Genomic DNA, 24,736 nt, shown 5'->3' with positions numbered 1-24,736 from the left:
CTGTGTGGTGTGCCGGGTGCTCAGCACCAACCTTCCCCTCCAAAGGGCAGACCACACCTCAGAAAGGTCCTCAGATGGTTGTCAGGGGCTGCAAAGAAAACACACATTGCCCAGCACCACCACACCCCCTTTGGCAGCAGCTCCTGTGTGGGCGGGTAGGGGCTGCCCTCTCCAGCCACTTCCCAGGAGCAGCCCCAGGACACATCCAGCATCACCCATGGACCAGGAGAACAAGCTGAGCACAGAACCTTTGCTTTGGAACCCCACTCATACCTGCAGGAGAAGCAGGCAGTGCTTTGATTTCAGAGCTATTGAATCCAAATGAGCATGAGCAAGCCATCCCCCCTCCAGGAAACAGCTGCATGGGAGGCTGGTGACCTTCTACACCACCTCCACATCCCAGCCCCTGGAGAACGGGCGGAATCTCGCTTGCAGCAGCCCTCTGCATGCAGTGCCTCACTCCTGGGATGGCAGCACCAGCACCACTCGCAGTCCTTGGCTCCCCTGGGTGCAGAGGAGGCAGGAGATGGGGGAGGAAAAGCCACCTAGGGAGTTCTCAAGGAGGCCCATGCTAGAGAGCTTGGAGCTGCTTCCAAACTTCCCTGGTTTTCAAGAGACTCTGGTCCAGCTAGTGCATAGGAGAGACACAAGACAGAGCAGGACTGGACAGCCAGACCCCACCTCAGCAGTGCAGTGCAACTGTCACAGAGGCACAGCACTGTGGGGAAGAGCAGCAGCACCAAGAGCAGCTGTGCTGCTGATCCTGCCACGGCACACGCCAGAACCACAGGCACCTGGGCTCCTGGTGAGCCATGAGCCAACCATCCCCACAGCCCCTGTGCTTCACACCTTTCCCCCAGCACTGCACACCCCACAGCAGATCTCACCTGGCTGAGCCTGCTGTGCTGCAGGACTTCAGGCTTCACGCCAGACCATGGGCTCAAAGCTGCTCTGAAACCCCAAAATCCTCTGGTCCAAACTCACACAAACCTTGCTTGCAGCCTGCTGACTTAACTTCCCTCTGGAGAATGGACAAAGCCAGGTGGTCTCCTGTGCTGCAGTGTCCAGCCCTGCTGTCCACAGCCTAAGAAGAGGTTATTCTGGGGCTTGCTCCAAATGGCCTGTTCATGAACATCTTAAGAGAAACAAAAAGCAGGCTTCTGGGAGGCAGGAGTCATCACTGTTGTGTCCTGCTGAGTTGTCTCCATTTTCCCCAGCTGTGAAATGGGTACTTGCACTCCCAGAGGTCGATGAGAGAGCTTTTTCTGGGTATCATCCAGGGATGACTATTTCATTCCTAGAAATGACGCTCAGAGGGGAGAGAAACCCAGCATCACACAACACATTTATGGTTGATTCACCTGAGCATCCCAGCTCTTTTCCCGCAGCTCTGGTAGAAGCAGGTGAGGCCTGAAGATGCACCCTCTGGTAGCAGAAAACATCTCTGCAAAAGTCAGGGGGCTTCCCTGCTTCAATGGCACTGCATGGGGGGCTGCCTGGTGAAGCACACACACTTCCCCCTGGTATGACCTCTCCGAATTTCAATATATTTGCTCCATATTTGACCTCTCCCATCCACAACCCACAGCTGAGAAAGCTTCTGTTGTCCAGGGGATTATTTTTGGCAATGGGAGAGATCTAAAAGAAAGAAACAATTAATAATATATGGCCAAATAGCTCGGTGCATTGTGGTGCATGGGCAAGTCACTGCAGGGCACTGAGCAGACCCTTACAGTGGGTACCCTTGGGTTTTCCTTCTGGATGCCAGCCCTAAGGAGCAGCTTTCGGCAACCCTCTGCTCCCCACCTCCAGGAGAGCCTTAGCAATGCAGGGAAAGGTAAAACCACCTGTGAAATGGGCAGCAGCCAAAGCTGTGTCTGCTGAGCCCCGTGTCCGCTCTGCCAGGAATTCAGGCAGCCTGCAAGTGCAGCTGTGCCATTGTGTGCTTCCCTTCAACATCTGCCTGTCCCGCTCACTGAAAAAATCATGGAGCTGCTGCTAATTTCATTAGCAGGCCCGTCAAGCGGTTCATCAATCCATGATTTCCTGGCTTGCCGCCTTGAGGAAACAAGCGGGATCTGCTCTGAATTCACAAAGCCATCCCCTGGGGTCATTTGTCTGAAGGCTTAAAATTTCCCCAGTGCATTATTATCTCGGATTAAAACCGAGGGGGAGGGAGGGCGTTTGCTTCCCTTTTCTCCCCAGGAATAAGCCAGACAGCCCTAAACTGCCGGCAGCTCCCGACCCCGGGGAGGGAGCAGAGGATCCGCTGTCCTCCGGCCAGCCCCGCTCCGCCCCGCAAATGAGGCAAAGCTCACGGAGCGGGGCGCGGGTCCGGGTGGAAGAAGCTTCGGGAAATACTTGGGGTCGTGTTGCCGAAGGCTGCGACCCCGCCGCCCGCACTCTGAAAGGTCCCCCTGTCCTCACAGAGGGTCCTGCACGGAGGGTCCCGCCCGGAGAGTCCCCCTGCCCGCCCAGAAAGTCCCGCACAGAGGATCTCGCTGCCCACCCGGAGGGTCCAGTACAGAAGGTCCTGCACAGAGGGTCCTTTGCCTGCCCGGAGGGTCCTGCACAGAGAGAGGATCCCTCGCACGCCGGGTCCTGCATGGCCAGAGAATCCCGCACAGGGGCTCCCGCACAGCCAGAGGGTCCCCCACCCGCAGGGAGGATTCCGCACAGGGGGTCTTGTCCGGAGGGAGCCCCCACACCTGGAGGGTCCCGCATACCCCGAGGGTCCCACACAGGAGATCCCACCCAGAGGGTCTCGCACACCCGGAAGGTCCCACTCGGAGGGTCCTGCACACCCGGAGGACCCCGCACAGGGGATTCCACCCGGAGGATCCCGCACATCCCGAGGGTCCCGCACGAACGCGGCGGTTCCGCGGCCCGCAGCGCTCTCTGCCGGCCGCTGCCGCCCCTGCGCCCCGCAGCGCTGGGCCGGGGGTGCGGGAGGAGCGGGGGGTCCTGGAGGGCTCCGCAAAGAGCCAGCGGCAAACTCAGGGGCGACAACACACAGGAAAGGGGGAAGCGGGGAGCCAGGGCTCGTGCCGTTGTACGGAAAAGCAGGAATGAAACCTCCTCGACTTCAATGAAAAGCGTCTTGGTAATAAATGTAAAGAAAAAGAAAAAACACAGAAAATCTACAATTTAATTTAGAGATGATAAAAAATACCTTCTTATCGTACCCCAAATTCTAATTTTGATAATGTAACCGTTCCTACCCCACCAATCCCAAAAAAGCAAGGCCATCGTTTTTAAAAGGAAAATGTTCATATGAAATGAAGAGAGGCAGTCTCACGTTGGAGGCAAAAGAAAGGACAAAGGAAATAACCTGTTTTCCACTATCAGCCTTTCTGAGTTGATGCTTCCCTGTGCATCATCCCGTTATTTTAGCCAAACTCTCAGCTCGATTTGACCCAGCACATGAATCTCCTTCTCCACCAAACGTTCTGTTGGAAACCAGCCCTAGCCCACCCCACAGATGCCACATGGGTGCCCTACATGCCAACACATGGGTCAGAAGCAAGAAAAGAGGTTGCATCCTCCAGTTCCAGCACCTGCCCAGTACCCTGAGGCACGGGTGGCACTGCTGCTTGTGCTGAAGTTGCTGCTGCTTGCAGATTTTTGCAGTTCCTGCACTGCACCCTTCACCATCAAGCTTTGCTGGCACACACAGTGGTGCCACGTTTCCACCCTCACACGTGTCCCCGTGGCTCTGCCACTCATTTCTCCTCCAGGAGGCAACTGGCGTGCAAAGCCCCAAAACTCCCACTGAGTACAAGAAAACCTCCCGCCTAAGAAAATAAATGTGTTCTGCGCTCTCTCTGAGCTACCCACAGCAAAGCAAATATGGGCACAGTTGGCTCCCACCACAGCTCTGTTCAGTCAAACTCTTCCTGGCACATCTGGCTGTCATCAGATAGAGGAGAAAGACAGTCTGTGTCTTCCTCCTGCACGTAGCACAACCAGCCCTGTNCAAGAAAACCTCCTGCCTAAGAAAATAAATGTGTTCTGCGCTCTCTCTGAGCTACCCACAGCAAAGCAAATATGGGCACAGTTGGCTCCCAAAACATGTCATTTCAGTCAAACTCTTCCTGGCACATCTGGCTGTCATCAGATAGAGGAGAAAGACAGTCTGTGTCTTCCTCCTGCACGTAGCACAACCAGCCCTGTACCTCGGGATTGCACTTGTCATCCAAGACATCCACAGCCCAAATGGGAATCCCACTGGCTCTGCAGTGGGAGGGCTTGGCAACAGCATCCTCAGGAAGGTGCAGTGCTCTGGGTACCAAACCACCTGCACCAAATAGAGAAGAAGGGAAAAGAGAGGCATCAGGAGGCAGCAGCTGCAGGCCCTGCCAGCTCAGTTTCCAGCCTCAGCATGGGTGCTGATGATCTGGGCAGTGACAGCAACCCAGAAATCCTCTCCTTTTGCAGACATAGGAGGTACAGTTTGGCCTGTCTCAGCTGAGTTTTGGTATCTTGAAGGTAAGGAGTCTCTCAGTGCAGACTGAGCGTTCACAGACACTCTGTGGGGACTAATTACCAAAAGTGAGTTATAAAGGCTGAACACAAAAAGCATTTGTAAATATCTGGCTTGTGTTTTGGTCTCTCCATGCCAGGTTCATGTCCCAGCTTCTATTAAGGCAAACACAAGGAAGGAGGGTTGGTGGGCACAGACCTTTTGGAGGAGCTGGAAGGAAATGTCATCTGTGGCATTAACCATTCTCCTCTTTTTAGTGACCCAAGTCCAACGTCTCAGATCAAGGCAACGAGAAAAGGGACAGGATGGAGGAGGAGCCACAACAATCCCTTGACTTGGAGCCATGTCAGGTGCCATCAAGGCAGTGGCAGCAGCAACACTAAGGACTTGAGAGAAGTCCTTGGCAAGGCAGCCACAGGATCTGCCTTGTGAAACAGCAAAAACTGTCTCAGTGCAAGGCAGACATCATCCAGTTCACCTCTGCTCCCCCTCAGTGCATCCCACCAGGTGAAGCTTTCTCCTCGTCCTCAAGCAGACTGTCTGAGCTGTCAGAGAAGAAGTCCTCCAGTTCCTGCTTCCTCATCTTGGACTCCAGAGCAGTGATGCGCTGCTTGAGCTTCATCTGGGCATCACTGTACTCTGCCAGGAGCCGGCCAAAGCGAGTGTGCAGTGTGTCCAGGTTCGAGGCCACCCTGTCCAGCTTCTCCTCCATGCTCTTCCCTTCTGTGCTTTCCTCTGCAGCTGACTCATCCAGCAGCCCTTCCTTGATCAGTATCTCGCGGCCACGCTCCTCCAAAATCTTTCTGGCATCAGGATACTCTGTGACTGCTTCCATAAGATCTTCCTTTGACAGGCAGAAGAGATCAGAGTAGCCCAAGCTACGGATGTTGGCCGTGCGCCTGTTGCCCATTTTGCTCCCTTTGATGTTGAGGATGCTGATCTCACCAAAGCAGCCTCCTGCAGTGAGCAGAGCATACTGTGTGGTTCCATCATCCGCCACCACAGCCAGCTTCCCCTCCTTGATGATGTACATCTCTTTCCCAATGTCACCTTTCCGGCAAACATAATCCCCTGGGCTGAACACCTGAGGGTGAAGCTTCAGCACCAGCTCTACCAGCAGTCCTGCCTCACAGTCCTGGAAAATCCTCACCTTCTTCAGTGTCTCCAGGTGAACGTTGATGGCAATCTCTGCCCTTAACTTATCAGGGAGGTTCTTGAGGACCTCCCGTTCGTCCACTGCCTTCTGGTTGGTCCACAGGTAGTCAAACCACTTGATGACTTTGGTTTCCAAGTCTTTGCTCACCTTGCGGAACTGCATGTAGTGCTTGATGGAGTCAATTTTTGCCTGGAACTCTGCCCTGGTGGCATTCATGTTGGATATCATGGATCCCACATTCCCCACAATGGTGGCAAAGATGAGGACCCCGATGAGGAAGTCGAAGATCACAAAGAGATATTCTTCATCCCGCACAGGGGGAGGGGTCTCTCCAATGGTGGTCAAAGTCAACGTAGACCAGTAAAGACAGTAGACATACCCCCGGGTCAGATGCCCATATTCAGGGTCTGTGACATTGGGATAGACCCAGGTGTCCTCTCCAAAGCCTATGGCCTTGGAGATGGCATAATAAATGCATGCATTCCAGTGGATGATGACCAGGATGTAAAGAACCAAGTTGCTGATGCGGAAGATGTTGGGGTGGCTGGTTCTGGTCTCAGTCCTATCAAAGAACTCAAACATACGGGAGAAGTGCAGCAACCTGTTGAAACGTAATTCAGGGCAGTGCAATCCCACTGCAAAGTATGCCAGGTCTGTGGGCAGGACAGAGACAACATCCAGCTTGAACTGTAGGGTGTGGATGTAGTTATCCCGTAGCTTCTTCAGGTCCTTAACCAGGAGGCCCTGTTCCAAAAATCCTAAAGAGAAGCAAATGATATGATTATCTTGGCTTATGTTTGACTCTTCTGCCTGTTTTGTAAGCACTTGAGCAACAGTTTATGGTTATGTCATGCACTTGTGTGCATGAATACACAGGGTCATCCAAATATTACCAGTTCCACCTGCTCTACTCAGTTTACAAGCTTTTGTTATCACCAAAGCCCTTCATCTGTCAAAAGCCACCTAAAGATATCACTCAGGGATTCAGTCTGTTGCCATGAAGAAATGGGGACAAAGATTTCCATCCTCCAGATCATGAATTATTGCAGTTCCGACAGAAAACTTACAGCCAACAGCCGCATTCCGAGAACATTAAATTCTACCATTTTTCCACGTAGATAATTCATTAGCTGAACTGATGCAAAATCAGAGATACAGACCTTCCAACTATGCCTGAATACTAATAGTAATGCAGGTAATTTTGTACAATTATTCAAAGGTGAAGCTGAAAGCTGGGATGATTAATCCTTCATTCTGAAACTTACTCCATTTCTCAGATCTTTTAATTAGATTCTTTCTCTGGAGACTGCTTCGTACTAGTGAGTGCCAAGGTAGACAAAATCCTCCCTCTAACAGAACTGTAGATTAGGCCTCTCCCTTGCAGCCCATCTCCACTTGTATGGGATTAAAGCAAAGCACTCACAATCCAGGATGCTGTGAGTTACCTGTGCTTACCTGTGCGCAGGCGGATCACTGTGTCCCCAATGTAGAGAGCATCTGAGATGTAATCTAACACCAGCCAGAGGACAAAGTAGGTCTCTTGCAGGTCAGTGAAGCAAGCCCTGGAGGAAGGTCATAAAACAGGGTGCCAGACCAAAAAAATCTCCATATTATCTCTAATTATTACAGCTGAATATAGGCTGATTTTGAGGCGCCTAACTCCGCAACAGAGCTTGGCCGCTGGCCACTCCCTTTCTAGATATTAAAACTCCCTTCTCTGAAAAATCTGCCCTCCCATGATGTAGGTAAAGCAACATCTTGAAACCACCTCCCAAATGCAAGTTGTAGCTTTACCCTGAAATCGTGGTCCTTTCCAACCAGGGCCAGAGGATGGAGGCTCTGCCTTTGCACCGCACAACTCGCAGTGATAGTGGAGGGTCCCTTTCCTTTAGGTTCCCACCAGGCCCAGCACCACCAGTGTCAGTTGTCTGATCCTGGTTGAGCCACTACAACCAGGTGGAACAGGAGGCTTAGGGAAGGCAGGGACCCCCAACTCACCTGGCTACGAGCAAGCACCAGTTATAGAGGACAGGAACTGCAATCACAGCCAGCCAACGGTAATACCAGTCCCCAGCAGGGTCCACCACAAAGAACTGCCATTTCCTCCTGGAAGCAGAGAGAGGCCAGAGCTGGCAATGTATGAATAACAGGCTAAAGATAGAAAACAGGGTTGGAAGGAACCATCTGAGCCACATCCTTCATCCTTTGCACTGCACTGGCTCAAACGTTGCTGCAGCTTGAATGCCGGTCTATGAGCTAAAACCGATCCCAGCAGTGCTGAACAAAAATGTCCAGCACTGTTTAAGCTCCTTTATCCCTAAATCTGGACTCAATAATGTACCAGAAGAGGAAACTCTAAGGCAAAACAGGCATCCTACATGACACAGCACCCCAGTGGCAGAGCCAGAAACAGATGTACAGGAGAGGGTGATCAGAAAACTTCTTGTGACATGACATTGCCTCTCCCAGATGAGATATGAACTGGTGCCAGACAGATCTTAAAAGAAGATTAATTACAGCAGGAAGGAAAGTGTGCTGCAGATCAGTGGCAGCACCAGGAGGGGATGCCCAAGGCCCAGAGCAGCAGCCCTGGGGGCAGTTGGCATGGTGAGGCTGCCACCACCATGCCTGCAGTCTGCACAGCCCTGGCTCCAGCCTTTGAACTGCTCCCAAGTGTTTGATCCTGCTCATCTTGAGACTTGGAGATAAGATGTGTGTGCTCCAGTTGCCAGATCTCACTGGAGAAGCCGGGGAAGAGAAACTCTGTGGCTGGGCTGATAGGCTTAGCTGCTGCAGCCTGGCAGGGCAAAACACCCTGTCCCCCTCCCTCCTTCCCTCCCTTCCAGCGTTTGAACACGCAAAACTCCCTCCAGTGATAGAAAAGAAACAGTCCACTTGCCAACAGATTCCCCGTGCCCACCCCATGGCTTCTGACAGCTTCAAAGGCAAAACCTCTGCCTTGAAGTCTCCTTCCCCAGCAGCACAGGCAGCAGCACCCACGGTGCCTGGAGCGTGGGGACCAGCAGTGATCCTTCACATTCAGCCTCCATACAGCCACAGTCAAGCAGGTGGTCCAGCCTCCCCATTAAAAGTGCCTTTTTTTTTTTTTTTTGCCAAGAAAGTGTGACTTAAATATTTAGGGTATTGAGAAAGGGACTCTGCTCCCTAGGACATACAGCACTGCCACAGGGGAAGCACAGACTCACCTGCAGCCTGGCCAGTTGTAGCACCCACAAGCACTAATAACCTCAATAACAGTGCTGATGCAATCTCAGCTTTAAATCACCAGTGCTGCCCATGAGAGGTGGCCAAAGTCACTGACATTATGCTGACAGCGGAGCCAGGGCTGGAAAACCAGGGCTCAGGGTTAGCCCAGGAAGACGGAATAATTATCTGCCTCTTCCCAAAGGGTTTGCACTCAGGCCTGCAGCCATGGAGCCTGCTACAGCCATGAACAGCAGCTCACATCTTGGGGTTACCACATCTGGGGTTTTTCTTACTTCTGGAGCTGAAGACCTAGAAAACTGCAGAAGTTCCCATCTCATCCCCAGGGCTCACTGGCACTGAGCAGCCCTTTCACACTTCAGCTCCTCCTGGTTATTAACAAACTCCCCTCAACCTCACAGGGCAGAATGTTTTTTTCTCCCATTACTGGTAAAGACCCAGATACAAGGCTCAGATATTTTTCTCCTGCAGAAAACAATTATTTCTTGGTGGTTTAATTACCATGTATAATGGTAGGGTCCAGAGCAGTCCGTGAGCTTTGCCCTCTAATTAGTCAGCAGAAGAAAAGCCAGGTTATTGCTTTTCACCAGGAGTGTGAGCTGAGGAGATGAAAGGGCTGGATTTGAAAGAGCCTTTTCACAAAGCTGTTCTTTGGGGGGGAAGGCCTGGGCAGCAAACACGTTCCCTTCATCTCCTTTCATCCTGCAGATGATGGATGAGACTGGCAAATCCCACGTGTCTGTGGCCCCTGGGTGGGATTGCTGTGGTTGCAGGGTGGAGACCCCGCACCCCTGGGCTGGTGTCCAGTTCCTCATGGGCACAAATGTCCAAACACAACCCTAGTGTGGAACTGCTCTGCAACTGGGGAGGTCTGCTACCTGTCACAAGCCATGCCAGGTGTGTTTCCTACCAGGGCATGGACCAGAGGACAGAAGACCCCACATGCCAAGTCCTTCCCACAGGGACAGACCACCAGGTCCTGTGTGCCAGCAAAAGAACCCAGCAAAGCCAGGCTGGCTGCCAAGACAGGGGCTGGAAAGGGCAGGAAGGACCCTTTCCACCCCTGCCTCCCACCTCCCCCTTTCCCATCCCCATCCACCTCCATCAGCCACCACCACTGGGAGCCCCTGAGCACCACGGACAGCTGCTCCAGCCGAGGAGGGCTGGGACCACAGGAAAGGGACCCTACTTGTAGTTTAACTTCTCAGTCTCCTCATCCTCTGGTTCATCACCAGTGCCTGCAGCCACTGTCGGGAGCTCGGGGCCTTGGAAGCGCTCCAGGAAGGGGTCTGGCCTCTGCTGCTCCTCGTGCAAGCTCCTGCTGGCCCAGTCCCTCAGCACCAGCACCAGCCGGGCTATCCTGGGCAGGGGAGAGAGGCAGAGTCAGGAGATGTCTATGGAGCAAGGAGAAAGCAAAAGCTTGAGAGCCATTGGGGGGGACTACAGCTGAAAACAAAATTCTCATAGCTCCCTCTCAAGCCCAAAAACTTCTTTTTCCCTCTAGTATTGACGATGTGGGACCATAAATATACAAGCAAGATGGACCACCCCTGTAGAGTTCCACAGCTTCTCCCCCAATCCTGATGCCACTTCCACAAGATTTCGAGGAATCTGTGGGTGACTGGGGCAGAGGGGGGCTGCCTGCAAGTGAAAGGAGCCCCTGAGCCCTCCCAGGGCCCCAGTGGGGGTGAAGCCATCCTGTGCCACAACCCTCTCCATGGCCAGTGAGGCACAAGGAGCAGCATTCACAGATGCTGGTCCCTGCATCCCATGAATGCCATACAGCAGGAGGGGATCCCAACCCCCTGCAAGGCCCCAGTGGAAAAGCCTGGCACGAGAGGCTCAGGCTCACCCCAGGCCAGTGGCACACACAGGTACCTGGCCAAGGCTCCCCGGCCTTGGAAAGCAGAGGCAGCTGTCTGCTCCTCCCCATCCAGGGGAGCTCCTCTCCACAGCTCTGAGGAGGTGTCATCCTGGGTTGAGCAGGTCCTGCAGTGGGGAAAAGGGGTGTCACAACCACACTGTGCCATCATGGCACCTGCCACAGCCAGGGGAACTGGAGGGAGCTGGCAGTAGGGGTTGGGCATCGCAGCCCTGCCCGTGCCAGGTCTCAGCAGACACACCAAGCTGGCCTCCCCCTCCCCTGTCCCACCACTGCCTCCCTCCACCACAGCAGGGACCAGCCTGACCTCCTGGTGCTGGGCCCTGTCCCCTCCATGTCCCCCTCTGCTTGGATGTGGGTGGGTGGGCTGGGGTGGTGGTTGGCTGCTGAGCTCTGCAGGCCATTGCTCTTTGCTGTCATCACCACTGTGGGGATACCACAGGGACCTGCAAAAAGCATCACGGGGTTTGAGCCCTTGTCTGCCCTTGCCTTGCATTCCCTCCTCTCCCTTGCCTTGCCTACCCCTCCCCATGCCTTTCCTTTACTTGCCTTGCCTTCATTACCCCTTCCCTTGACTTGCCTATCCATCCCTTTCCTTGCCTTGTTTTCCCTGCCTCCTCCTCCCTTCCCTTGCCTTGCCCTGCCTTCCCCTCCCTTTTTTGCCTACCCCACCACTCCCGTGCCTTTCCTTCCCTTCCCTTCCTTGACTCCCCCTCCCTTTCTTTGTCTCTCCTTCCCTACCCCTCCCGTTCCTCACCTCCCTGGGGCAGCAGTGCCACTGCCGCGAGGCCACCACTCTCCACTTACTGTCCTGGCGTCCCCCGAAGCCTTCAACACTGCGCTGCTGCCTCTGACGGGCTAGCAGGGGTGGCAGGGGAGCATCCCTCCCCGGGAGCGTCCCGGGCTGCCTCGGCAGCGATCAGGCTTTTAAAACACGCGTTGGGCTGCAAAGCTAAACCAGGGCAGGCGGAGCTGCCCGCATTCCTGCCCAGGAAGAGGCAGGAGAGGTGGCTGGGCAGCACCCCGGCGGTGGCAGCGCGGCCGCGGCTGTGCACGGGGAAGGTGCGCACACGCACGGGCGCGGCTCCCATCGCTCCAGCACACCCGTCCCCTGAGCGCTTCATGGGAGTTCACAGCAGCTTTGTGTCTGGGGACGAAAGGGGAGGAGGGGAATGTGCTGCTCGGAGATGCTCCGTTCGCCTACCCGCGTGTTCCCCTCTCCCCGCACGCGTCACCTCCTCGGTGGCCGGAGGGACCCCAGACAACTCCCAGGGCAGAGCCCGGCTGGAGGTCGCAGCCATCCTGAGCAGCCCAGTGACCCCCGAGTCCCCAGCAAACCTTGGTGAAGGGTCACTGCCCACCCCGGGACAGGCACAGCCGGCAGAGCCCAGACGGGCTCAGGTCCTGCCACAGGAGGGGATGGCACCTGGGATGCTTCCCGGGCAGCCTGTGTCTGCTCTTGTTCCCCTCCCAGCCCTCTGCCCCAGGGAAAAACAGAGACAGTGGCTATTTCCCTGCTTTGGAGGCTGTGCCACAGCTACTGCTTTGATGGAAAATGGGCAGAAGCAGCCACATTTTAACACCCTCACATGCACTTACCTCTTCTCATGCTCAGGGAGCAGGAGACCAAAAGTGCTGCTCTGGAGTCCTGTCAAAGGGAGCTGCAGAGTTTGAAGGTGATCATGAAACACATCTTTCGCCAATTTCTGCCCCATTATTTTGCTCAAAAAGCCATTCTAATAACCAGTTAGCAAAAACTTTGCATCCCCAAGGCAATAAGGAAGGGGTTAATTTTTACCCCCTTCCTCCAGGATCTAACCACTTGCAGTGGCCAAGGCTGGATCCGTCCCTGACCTGCACATGGAGTCCTGTGCCTTGTGCAGGGCTGATCTGAAAGCACCAGCACTGGGAGTCACTTCTCCCTTTGCTATCAGAGCTTTACCTTTTCCTTTCAAAGCCTTAAATTCCACTGGTTCTGATCTCGCTGAACACCCAGACAGCAGGGAGTCCAAAGGCAGAAACAACTTCTCAGCCTTGACTGGGGCTGCTGGCAGCACTGGGAGGTTCCTGGGTGAGCACCCAGCAGCAAGGGCCATGCCCCCCTGCTCTTGTCCCCACGTCACAGACCCCAGCACTGGAGACAGTGCTCACCAGGAGCATTGGCAGCAACACGTGCCCACCTTCCAACTCTCCTTTTGCTCCCTGCCTGCAGCTGCCTTCAAAAGGAACTTGGGAACTTGCAGGAGCTGCTCCCTTGCAGCTCCCTCGAGCATCATCTTGCACTTTATTTGCTGTGCACATCGTTGTGGCTCTGACCCTTGGAGACACCCAGCCCTGCCACGTGTGCTGCCCTGGGACACAGCCAGGAGGAGAAGGTGAGGAAGAAAGAAAGGAAACAAAAGCCTCACATCCCAACAGGGACAGCATTAACCAGAGGCTCTTCTCCAGATCCCTCCCCTTAGTCAGGGCAGCTGGGGCTGAGAAATCCAGCACCAGGTCACAGTCCTGCTGCCAAGGGAATACCAGAATCAGACTCCATGGCTGGTAAAAGAAACACATCCAGAACACACAGAGTTTATTAAAACATGCATTTTGTGATCAGTGTTTCCAGATTTACAGCAGAATTTATGCCTTACATAGAAGTCATATTGTATCTCTCCACACCCTGTCAATAATTAGCCTGTGAGAACACATATAGTTTGACCATCTCTCCTCCAAACACCTTCAAGCCATCCTTTGAAGGTGTGCCTTCACAAAGGGTCAGTCCTTCTCACCCTAAAATACAGTTTAAAAAAAAAAAAAACCAAACTCAAGCTTCTTCCAAACACGTTTGCACCTCTCAAAGAAGAGAAACCAGACCAAAAAATTACCATATTTCCAGCCATGATTCACACAGAAGTAGCCCCTTTATATAATATACCTGTTGTGTAAGGTCCTCTGGTGACCCTGACCACAGCCCTGAGCCACCAGTGCTCCTGTCCCTTACATACCCCCACATGCCAAGCCCACCACACCATCCTGGCTCTCCTCTGCAATAAATCCCAGCACTCTGCTCAGCAATCAGCCACAGGTTCAGACCTGCAATTACTTGTGGGACAGTTATTTATTAGTCAGTGTCCAGCTGCCAGATTTACAGTCACAGATGCTTGATGCAGTTTCAAGCAGAAAACAGCCAAGCATCCATGTCTGTAAATAAGCTATTGGGACATCTGGATGACCTGTGGATCCAGCTGTAATTACTTATAGGTGGCACAGATAGGTCCTGTTAAGCCTTGCTAAAACCTGTCCCCAGAGCCTGCGGGCACAACTCCAGCAGATGTGCTGGATGAGCAACCAGAAGCATCTCAAAGTCACCTCAGATCCAAGTGTTACTGAACTCCACAGAAGGAAAGAAACAGCAAAGCTGTTGAACTGGGCTCGTTTGTAGCTAAAGAGCATCCGGGTCAGGAATTTCCTTCACCTGTGTTCTTGTACCATCACTGAAGCTACAGCTTGGCAGCAGACCTGGGAGACATCCTCCCCTCAGCACTGGAAACCCAAAAAATACCTCCTGCTGCTAATGGGTGATTTTCCATGACCTGTCTGGGGCTATCACTGCTGGTACAAGGTCTTATAATCCATAGAGTCACCACAGGGATTTTCCCATGTAAATCTCTTTGGGAAAGAGCCAAGCTCCTGGGTAAGCCCAGATGTCAGCAATGCTCTCACAGTCACCCTGGATTTGAACATCTGCAAACCCACTGCTGAACTGCCTCCAGCAAGATGGGAGCTGACAGGGGTGGTGGCACAGCAGCAGCTGCAGGGATGTGAGCTCCTGGCTCCTCCACCTCCATCCCTCCCAGAGCAGGGGCTGTGGCACAGGAGACCTGGCAGTGCTACCACCACCAAAGAGCAGTTTTTCAAGGAAAGGAAACCCCAAAAGCAGTTCAGAAACACTCAATCACTCTACAGAACATGAGGAGCAGACCACAGCAGTTGGCTGAGAACATTTATGGGGTCAGAGCTGAGTTATCCAAGATGGGGTGTGCTGAGGGGATTGGGCTGTAGAACCACATGCTACAACTGTAACAGGACCCCATCCCCACAACACCAACACCTTGGGTTTGTGACTCCCCTGGCAGACAGCCTAAGGGCCAGAGGGTTTCCCCTTGCTTTGCACAGAACAGACACCTCCTGTGTCATCCACCGATTTCTTTAGAAGGTCTCAGCTTTTCACAGCAGCTTCCTGCACAGGGTGGCTGCTAATGTACACAGAGCCTGGGACTGCACCTGCTGGGCTATAATCCCTGGACCCCATGGCCCCAGCACCATCTCCACTTGTTGGAGCACAAGGTCCAGCTTCAGCATCTCCCTCACCCACCTCTGGTGCTGGAGAGGGATGGCACCTTCATTGTCATCAAGGCCTAAAGGACACGGATCCTCAAGGGCCCGCAGTGCAAAAAGCAGGTCAAGTTAAGGACAAACACGTAGTTTTACTGCTGGCAAGTACACGAGAAAGGATCCTCTCCCTGCCCGGGGGAGCAGGGAGGTCAGGCATGGGCAGTCATCTTCTCAGCCAGAGCCACGTGTTGATGAGGCAGGCAGAGATCATCACAGAGTAGACCAGAGCCTCCTTCTGTTGCCAGGCATGGCACTGCTCTTCCAGCACACGGAGCCTCCCCGAGATCCTCGCCAACTGCAAGGGAAGCAGTGGGGTCAGAGTCAGCCCTGCAGCAAAGCACAGCACACTGGCTGCACCCTAGAGGCACGGGACAGCACAGGATGGAGGGATGGGAGCTGCTGACTTCTTCAGGTCCTCCTTTTCTAAAGAGAGAGCTATCTTTGTAGGGGAGAATTGGTACCAGTGCCTCAGGTCTGCAGCAGATGCTTCAGGAAAAGGTCCTTCCCATCAGAAGAGTGAGCCCCTCTCCCCACCTGCAGACAGAGGGGTCTGTTTGTCTCCTGCAGCCCTACAGCCCCTGGGGGTAGGAGCTCAATGGGTCAACACACGTGTAAGTCCTCTCCTGCTTCTCCATTAGGTAGGACCAGCATGACAGCACCAGCCCATCAGGACTGAGCAACAGACCCCTGGAGACTCCTCACCCACCCTCCCTCCCGTGGCTTTCCCAGGAAACATCTGCAGCCCTTCCCCCCCCAGTCTCACCTGCTTTCTCATCGCTGCCACCTCAGACACCCCAACCTCCTCCAAGGTGCTCTCTGTGGCTGGACCAGCCTCCTGGGAGCTGGGAAAGGAAAGCAGAGATAGAGGTGGATCAGCACTGCTCAAGGGGTGCAGCTGTCCCACCACAAGCACTGCCACGGGGAGCCAGGTCATGCAGGCAGATGTGTGTGCCCAGGTTGTGCTGCCTGGATGCAGCATCAGGAGAAAGGAAACAGCACCTGCACAGCATCTACTCATCTCTTCTTAACCCCCACCATGCATAATTATATCCCTCCACCATGCACCCAAAGGGATCATAACAAAACACACAGTACATGCCATGACAGGTAACAGGGAAAACACATGCTTGTATTTCTTTAGAAGTCCAACAGAGAGAAAACTTATCTACCAAGCATCCATTCTCTACAGTCCCAGGAATTCACTGAGGGTTGGATCTTAGAGCCATCTTTAGAGCCAGACAGGTAAATATGTGTGACAGGGCCAAAATGGAGGGATGATCTCATTTACAGTAGCAGGTGAGGATCCCACAGATGGAGGGAACTATCACTTCTTGCTCTTATAGCAAACTTCACCTGCAACTTGAAACATAAACAAGCAACCCAAACATTCACCACTTTCTTCCACTCCTGAAAACACAGGGGCTGCCTCTGGGATTAGCTGCTGTACTGGGATTCCCTGGGGATACAGCCTCACTGCAGGGTCTACAGCACCGAGCCACAAACCAAAGTAGATCCAACAGTGAGAAAAATCAAAATTGCCATGTTCAGTCTGTCGTCCCTGTCACCACAGGCTAGCCCAAAATCAGCTGTTCTATAACCAAAACTCCCCCGTGCACCAGCAAAACACAGGCACTCACTGATCCCACAGGGCTTAACAAGCATCTAACCCTGCTCCTTGGAGACCCTGGGGAGGAGAGGGTGTTTATTCCTGTTTGAAACATGTTGATCTCACTGAAGACAAGGCAGATGAGCACGTGGAGATTCAGCAAATCTCTGACTGAAAATACATTTGTGAGATAATACCTCCATATAATGCAGCTGCAGTGTAAAATGCCAGTCACAACAGAAAGCAAATACAATTTCCCCCAGCACAGAACCATGGAAAAAGGACACATCCTGCAGCTTTTGACTCAAAATCCCAGTTGATACAGGGGAACAACCTTTAGAATAGAAACTAGAAATTACCTTCTGATGACTCATACCCTTCAAGAGGTCACTGGCAGGCAAATATTCCAGTCTCTGTTTGAGACCAGACTTTTCTTTACTAAAATTTGAGGACAAACAAGTCAGCACAGTCTTTTTTTTCTTTATTTTTATTTTTGCACAGAGGCACAAAGTTGACGTATCAGAGGGATCTTGCCTGCATCTGAAGGGATGCAAAGTACCAAGAACAGGTGTTTGAAGGTGGCTGCTTTCAAAGGGAGACTGAGACCTGGGGAGAGGCCTGGGAGTCACCCAGGCTACCATAGCATAAATGTCCTCCACTGCTGATGGGAGGAGGGAGAAGGCTTTATGTAGTCACTAACCAGATCTGCTGGTGTGCCCAGACTTCATTAAGAAATTAAACAGAGTTTGAAGGCAGCCTCAGCCTACTGTGTTTAAAAGCAAGGACATCACTTTGTACCACTGGCAAGCAGAGGCCAGCTGGGGAGGGAAGGCAGGATGTGCCACTGATGATGGATGCAATGATGGATGCTCACTCTCCTCCCTTTCTGCCTGGAGGCTTTACTCAAGGAGAATTAGAAGTACTTGGATGTTTCCCCAGGTGCTCAGCAGTCTTAGAGCAGTGGGGACACCTTAAGGCTGCAAGGATGTTAAATTTACTGCACTGGCACGGATAAGGGTGGTGGAGATCGTTACTCCAGCACATCTGGAGGGATTGAGGTCACTGCACACCTGCTCCAGTGAGCACAAAGGCACAGCACCCCCTGGCCAGGGGCACTGGCTGTGGGATGAGTGACTTAGTGCTGCCAGTTCATGGAAAGGCTAATTAAGAGTGACCAAGATACAGCCAAGGGTGCTGGGACCCTGCAGGAGAGGATCTCTCAGGGACAGGGCCTGGGTCACGCTGTTCTGGATTTGGATTCCCTTCACACATTTCTCTCCATCAAGCTATCAAGGCACACAGAAAAATTAGTACTTGCTTAGCAGTGAAGAGAACTCCCAGCAATGTCACAGGCGGTGTTAGATCGCTCAGGACACCTGGGGGACTGGTGTTAAGCTCAGCAGGAGACACGAGCCTGGCTGGGTTAGTGGGGTGCACCCAGAGCTGGCAGACAGGACAGGCAAGAAGCAGAGCCCAAGGCAGCCATGCAGGACCATCCTGCCCCGTGCAGCCCACAGCTCACGGAGCTCATGTCTGGCTCACGTCTCAGCAAGGCAGAGGCCAGGCCTTGCAGAAGGACAGGGAGCTGGCTCAGGACACACCAAAGTCACCTGGATGGCACTGGGCCTTGCAGAGAGTCCTGGACACGGTGGAAGAGCACCTGGCCCAGGAGGTACATGGTCTGGAAGATGTTCTGCATGGAGTAGATCCTGCCTGCCCCTGCGAGGAGGGGGAGTGGGGCACTGCGAGCGGGCAGGGGGCCCGTGTCCGGCCTGGGGTGCACACAGAATCACTCCTGTTACTCCCTGACCTCGTGCAACAGGGCACAGCCTGCCATTAGGCACTGCCCTTCATCCCTTCAGCAGCTCCAGGCACCTCTGGGCAATGCCATGGGCACCCAGACCCCGATGTCACCAGGTGGGAGAACCCTCTCCTGCAGCCACCTGATTCCTCCAAAGCCAGCCACAGCTGTGTGCCATGCTGCTCTCACAGAGGTTGCAGAAGGCAGCTCTCATGCCACCAGGATGACCCTGAGCTTCTAGGGGGAAAGGTGCCTCTGCTCTGGGATTAACTTAAAGACAATTCCTCCACTGGAGAGACTCCGGAGCCCAAGGCCATGAGCAGAGGATCACTATCACTATGTTACTACTCACAAGCAAGTTTGCTCCTAGCCCACCCTCTGCAAGTTTCATCAACCCCTGCAGAAACCTGGTTAAGCCCTGGTGCCCCATTTCCAGTGGTCTCCTGCCCCCAGCACAATGCCATGCTGGTGCTGGAGCAAGAGAGCACATTGCAAGGCACCCAGAGGAAGATAGGCAGAGCCAGAGAGACCAGAGAGACAAGGCAGAGTGGACAGCAAGGTCCTCTTGGCCCCATGGCCAGGACCAACAGCACTGCCAGCCTGCTGTGAGAGGGGACATGCTGTCCCATGTGCATCTCAGCAGAAAGCACATCACCCTGGAGACCAACACTGCCTGGCACAAACCTCTGACACCAGAGGCCATGTTCCTCTCATGCAAGAGTAGGACTTGCCAGGCATTGCCTTGCTCTGATCTGGATCCTCCCCCTCCCCTGAGGACACCAACACCAGAGAGCTCCAAAGCAGCACAGTGGCAGGAGATGATGATCCCCCCCACCCTGGATGGCTCTGGGCTCATACTCACAACTCATGGTGCTGTCCTGGGCTGTGCAGGGCCAGCTGGGCACAGTCACTTGGGATCCTGTCCCGCCGGGACCTGCTGCTGTGGTGGCCCTGTTGGAATCAAACACAACCACATTGGCACAGAGACCTGCACAGGGCAGTCCCCAGTGCCCTGCCTGGCTGCACAGGGAGGGTACTCAGAGCTGGGAGCACTACATGTGCCCCAGCCTGCTGAACTGATGCTGGTGCAGGTGAGGAGACATGCTCACCTCACCTGCAGAGCAGAGAGAGGCTCACCAGCAAGGAGCCTGCTGATCTGGACTCCAACCAGACCAAAAATCCTGCACATAACACATCCAGGAACAGCTCCTGAATTTCAGGGAGGTGAAAGCCCTTGAGAAGGCAGAGCAACAGCTCCAGAAGCCAAACCAAGCTTTTGTCTGCCCATGCCAGGGACCTCTCTTTGAATTAGTTTCCCCCAAGGGTAAAATCTGCTTTCAGCTTTGACCCCAGAACCCTTTACACTGCAATGATAAACCAGCTCCACCTTGTACTTCATTGAGGAGAAAAAGAGATTGGAAAGGGACTTCAAGAATAGCAGAAGAAGGTTGTGGGGGAACTGCACCTACCTCAGCCCACCTCCTGCTCACAAAATGCAGCAGGAGATCCGGCTGGATCAACATCCCAGCACACAGGTGTGTCCTGGTTATGGGACAGAGAGGGATCCCACCATCCCTACACCCTCCTGGGAGGAGGCAAGATGAATTCTGGCTTGGGGTGATAACAGAGCTCTGGAAAAACCCCAAGCTGGGATTGCTCCCGTTCCCCACCAGAGGCAGCCCCGGCCCCTGCCAGTACAGTACCGATCGTTTGCGTCTCTGGGCGCTCGACCTGCTGGGTGTGTGCAGGAAAGGGAGCTCCCCCAGGGGGGTGGGCTGCCCACAGGGGTCCGGGGACATGTGCACCACAACAGAGGAGACCTTCCTCTGCTGGCTCAGCGGGACCGGCCTCAAACTGGCATCTGATATTTCTACAGAAAGGAGAGAGAGAAGAGTTAAGCCAACCTGAATGGGCCCAGGAGGGGAGGGAAGAGAAATCCACCCATGTAGGAGAACCAAGCCTATGTGTAGTATCAGACATACAAAAACCTCATCCTGCAGCTCTGAGCAGCAGCACAGCCCAGGGAGGCACATCTCCTGCTTCAGGACAGCACATGGGTTTTCAAAGGACAGTGCTGGTTTTCAAAGACAGGGTCAAATGTCCTGCACTCCAAAGCAGAGAGACTACCAGAGGCCAACAGGGAACTCTAAGAGACGTGGAGGGAGATGCCTCCACATTTTGCTCCTCACCTTTTGGAACTAAGACCCCTCCTGCCTTCTCTTGGTCATCTTTGTCCATCTCTTCCCAAGCACCTTTGCACCACTCTGTCCTACCTTTCAGAAGAAAGCTGACTGCATTTTGTGCCCCTGTCCTCTCCTCTTGGAAAGCAAATGACTGGGGTCTTTATAAAGAGATCCTGCTCCCTAGGATGTTGTAGTGCCCCATCCAACCTTCAGCCACCCCAAAAACCAGACAGCCCAGGACTTTACCTGCAAGAGAAATCCTATCGGGGATGTGCATCCGAAAGGAAGGAGGGACATCCTCTGTCACTCGCTCCTTTTCCACAGGGCTGCAGCTCTCTGCTACCTTCAGCCTGTTGGGAACCTGCATCCTTTGATTGATGGCTTCTGTGAAGTGCAGGTCGCAGCGGACTCGGTTCAGGTCCAGTCCCCACAGTGGCCACATCTTTGCTGATCTCCTCTGATGCCTCCAGCACCCTGGGGTTTCACACAGAGGGAAAGAAAGCTGAGCAAAAGTGACAACAGTGGCAGCTCTTCCAAACTGGCACCTGCACAGGGACAACACATGTGCTATAAGACAGCCAAAATACAGGCAGAAACAACCCAGAAGACAGGCACTGTAGGAGCTGTCTGGGAAAAGGGGGTGTCCCAAAAAAGCCCAGTTGGTGGGGACAAGGCTGCAGGGCCACTGCAGGTGTCCTGGGAGCCAAGTATGAACTTAGCACTTACTGTTCTCAACTGACAGCAAGGGAAGTGCTCTGCACATGTGTGCGAAGAAAGCAGCTCAGCACACCCTCAAAAACAGTGAAAAAAATATTTTCCATCCAGAAGTAAAGATTTTTTTGGAGGGCTAGATCACATTTTCCTGTTCACATACCTTTGAGGAAAAATAAGGTTTTCTAAAAGCAAAACACACATTTTGGTGGTGAGCTTCCATGTTACCACAGGAAAAACTGAGCACTAAACTCTCTGCACACACTTTCACTGCAGCATCCCCATTCCCCCCACAGTCCAGTACCCATCTCCTCAGGTGCCCCAATCAGCTGAACAGGATGGAATTTACTCTGAGCTCAGCTGCCAAATGCTGAACCATCCTCCCAGAGGGGAAGGGAAAACACACATCACCTTCTCCAGCCTGAAGCAGAGTCCCCCTGCTCAGCTCCCTTCCAGAAGGGGACCAGCAGTGAGGAGGGACACAGTCCCCAGTTCTCACTGCACCTGGGAGCAGCTGATAGCAGGGCCAGAGCAGTTTTGCAGCTGCTCAGGACACATAAATACTCCGTGCCTCAGTTCCCCCTTTGCCAAGTCCCAGGGCTTTGGGAAGTGCTCTGGGGCCACAACGTCCCAACACTTTCACTGACTGATGCAAGTGAGGGCAATCAACGTACATTTTTGGGAGAGGAGCCCCAAAAAAACACCTTCCTGGCTCCCAGTATAGGCTCTCTTCATTCTTTCCCAAAAAGCTGCAGCCAAGGAGAAAACCCCAAGCAAGGGCTGGTGAGGCTCACAGGCTCCAGCCTGACCCCAGTGCTGCCCTGGTGTTCCAGAGGTGCCACATGCATGCTCAGCAGCCCTGCACCTCCTTGCTATCACCCTTTGAGCTCACTATGCCCCAAAGTGTCCCCCTTTGCTTCTAGGTCAAAATCTCCATCCTGTGCCTGCTCCAGCACAGCCCAAACAGCTGGAGGAAGGAGAGGTTTCCCTCTCCAAAGCCAAACGGGGTGAAGCTGGATGAGAGCGAGGTACAGGAGGGTGGCAGAACCAGCTCCACACCTGCAATAACCAGCACTTCCAGTGATCACCTGCCTTGTGATGCTCTCTCCTCCTGTCATTAAAAACCTTTTAACTACAAACAGGCATTTGTCCAGCATCAGTAGCAACGATTTCCTGCTTCCAGCCATGCTGACACTTCATCCCTGTCCCTGCACTGGGTCTGCTCCAGAGGCACTGCTGGAGACACGGTGTGGGGGGGGCCCAGCAGCCCCCAGCTGTCCCACACCTTCCCCAGCACCAACACTGCCATGGGTGGGTGACACACACACACCCTGCTTCTCCCCAAAACCTTAAAGAAAGTGGATTTTTGCAGGAACCCCCCACTTGAGAACAGGACAACAGTTCCTGGGCTGGTCCCAAAGGGGTGTCAGTCCCACAAGGGAAACCTGCATCAGACACCCAGCCCATGGTCCACAGCCTTCCTTCTGTGAGCTTCTCCTTCACATTTTTGGTGAACACCCTGTGTTGCTCTCTCAGCCTGTTCTCCGGGAAACCAGCATATATTAATAACAGTAAATCTGGAGAGGGCAGATGGGTTAATTTTCTAATCACCTGTGAAACCACTGCAGCTCCCAAGGAGCAAAGGGATGGGAGGTGGTGAGAAGCAGGCTCTGAGAGACTAAGCTATTAAGAAAAGGGGAAAAAAAATAGCTGTCAAAACCCATAAGAACAAAATGCTTAAGTGGCTGGATTTCCTCCTTTAACTTTCTTCAGGGCTTTTTCTAGCTCTTGCCAAGCACACCCCCCGCTCACCGGCACAGGCTCAGCCTCTGCTTTGGCACTTCTCCTTGGATTTGCAGTGACAGGGATTTCCGGCTCACTAAGCCCGAGTAGGTTTAAGTCCTGAAAGCCAGGAAAACCTGCCTCGGGGAAGGAAACTCTACAACCTCCCTCTCTCTGTCCTTCCCCTGCCCAGGACACCCCAAACAAGGCAGGCGGGGTACCAACCTGGTCCAGCGCCCCCCTCCACCTCTCGGGATGGGGTGCTGGAGGGAGCAGTGGCTTGCTCTCAGCTCTGCCCTTCGGCACGGGGAGCGGCTCACCGGGGCAGAGAGAGGCTCAGTGGGAGAGGAAAGGGTTCGTCACCCGGCTCGGGGTGAGCCCGCTGCCCCCCGGCACGGGCTCCGGGGACCGCGGGCTCTGACCCCCGCGCGGGGCAAGGAGCTCGGGACACGGGACACGGGACACGGGACACGCGGGAGGGGACCCGGCCGGGGCAGGCGCGGGGGGGATCCCACGTCCTCCTGGGGGGACATCCCGGCCGCGGGGGACGCTCCAGCGGCTCCCGCTGTCCGGGGCTGCCCGCAGAGCCCCGGCTGCGGCACCCACCGGCTTTGCGGGGGGACAAGGGGGGCAGTGCGGTGCGGGGTGGGGGGAAACAACTTACTTTTTTTCGCAGACCAACGCAACTTGTCGGACCTGTAAACAGCCGCGCCCGCTGCCGGGACGGGGCGGTACCGGCAGAGGCAGCCCGGCCCCCCCGGTAGCTAGACCAGCCCTCTCCGGTAATCAGCCCGGCCCCCCCCGGTAATTAGCCCTCCCTAACCAGCCCGGCCCCGACAGCCCTCCCGCCCCTCCGCACTTAAAGCCACAGCCGATAATTAACGGGCTGCGCCTCATCCTGGTGTGTGTGTCCCCGGACCCTCCCTGTGCCCCCCTGTCCCCAGGACAGCTCAGCCGCGTGCTGGAGGGGTGGAATTGCACTTGCCGGGGGCAGAAGCAAACCCAGGACCTTCACCACGTCCCCGTCCTCACCCACACGCGACCCCCGCGACGTGCCCAGCCCGCAGCCCCCGCAGCCCCCGGCCCGGAGCCCGGGCTGTGCCGAGCTGTGCCGGAGCTAATCTCGGCCTCTCCGCGGCGATAAAATGATCCGTTTGGGATTAAAGACAGTTTTAAACACTTCTGAATGGGGACAGGGTCCAAGACCTGACCGTAAAATCTGGGTTTGAAAGGACTTAAAATAAATCCCCCGCTGCCCTAGTCTTGCTATTTAAAGGGGATTATCTAAGGGGTTTAGGAGCACAGAGAGGAACAGCAGGACAACCTGTGCACCTCAGTCCCCTCAAAGACCTTAGGAAAACCCTCTGCAGCTCACCTGCCCACTGGTCGGGGCTCATAGGACACCTTCCAGCTCTCAGAAGCGCACACATGCCCAGGGAAGTCCAAGCCTCTGGCTGGATGCGTGGGATTCATTCCCAGCCCCACAGCAGCACACATTCCTTCTCCAGAGACCCTCCCATCCTCCCT

At 54.2% G+C, this 24,736-nt stretch overlaps 2 protein-coding genes across 3 annotated transcripts; both read right to left on the bottom strand.

Annotated features, from left to right (window-relative positions):
- Positions 1-4,549: 4,549 nt before the first annotated feature.
- CNGA2 (cyclic nucleotide gated channel alpha 2) lies at positions 4,550-11,166 on the bottom strand. Its single transcript, XM_017819129.1, has 6 exons — positions 11,054-11,166; positions 10,743-10,853; positions 10,054-10,224; positions 7,638-7,745; positions 7,095-7,201; positions 4,550-6,397 (listed from the first exon to the last, which is right to left on the bottom strand). The coding sequence occupies exons 1-6, from the start codon at positions 11,164-11,166 to the stop codon at positions 4,974-4,976; spliced, it is 2,034 nt and encodes a 677-aa protein (XP_017674618.1). The 3' UTR covers positions 4,550-4,973.
- A 2,138-nt stretch (positions 11,167-13,304) lies between these two features.
- On the bottom strand, positions 13,305-23,984 carry FATE1 (fetal and adult testis expressed 1). 2 transcript variants are annotated; one of them, XM_017819284.1, is made up of 7 exons: positions 23,874-23,984; positions 20,963-21,190; positions 20,237-20,403; positions 19,396-19,484; positions 18,343-18,504; positions 15,890-15,968; positions 13,305-15,421 (listed from the first exon to the last, which is right to left on the bottom strand). In XM_017819284.1, exons 2-7 carry the CDS (start codon positions 21,156-21,158, stop codon positions 15,290-15,292), a joined length of 825 nt encoding a protein of 274 aa, XP_017674773.1. In that variant the 5' UTR covers positions 21,159-21,190; positions 23,874-23,984; the 3' UTR covers positions 13,305-15,289. The 2 variants fall into 2 exon arrangements, with proteins under 2 accessions (XP_017674773.1, XP_017674774.1); XM_017819285.1 differs by lacking the exon at positions 18,343-18,504.
- Between the last annotated feature and the right edge of the window lie 752 nt (positions 23,985-24,736).

The sequence above is a fragment of the Lepidothrix coronata genome, unplaced genomic scaffold, assembly GCF_001604755.1.
Source record: "Lepidothrix coronata isolate B3197 unplaced genomic scaffold, Lepidothrix_coronata-1.0 Scaffold73, whole genome shotgun sequence".
In the NCBI taxonomy this organism is placed as follows: domain Eukaryota; kingdom Metazoa; phylum Chordata; class Aves; order Passeriformes; family Pipridae; genus Lepidothrix; species Lepidothrix coronata.
The sequence above is the reverse complement of the archived record's forward strand: the minus strand, read 5'-3'. Positions and strand labels throughout refer to the sequence as shown.

Excerpts from the sequence above, each read along its gene's own strand:
- CNGA2 (XM_017819129.1), bottom strand. The coding sequence starts at position 11,166 with ATGACAGCAAAGAGCAATGGCCTGCAGAGCTCAGCAGCCAACCACCAC. Across the intron at positions 7,746-10,053 it reads ACTGAGAAGTTAAACTACAA|GAGGAAATGGCAGTTCTTTG; the intron begins GTAGGGTCCCTT and ends CTCTGCTTCCAG. Across the intron at positions 7,202-7,637 it reads TGGTGCTTGCTCGTAGCCAG|GGCTTGCTTCACTGACCTGC; the intron begins GTGAGTTGGGGG and ends ACCTTCCTCCAG.
- FATE1 (XM_017819284.1), bottom strand. The coding sequence starts at position 21,158 with ATGTGGCCACTGTGGGGACTGGACCTGAACCGAGTCCGCTGCGACCTG. Across the intron at positions 19,485-20,236 it reads CCCAGAGACGCAAACGATCG|GGCCACCACAGCAGCAGGTC; the intron begins GTACTGTACTGG and ends TGATTCCAACAG. Across the intron at positions 15,422-15,889 it reads TGGCAGCGATGAGAAAGCAG|TTGGCGAGGATCTCGGGGAG; the intron begins GTGAGACTGGGG and ends CTTCCCTTGCAG.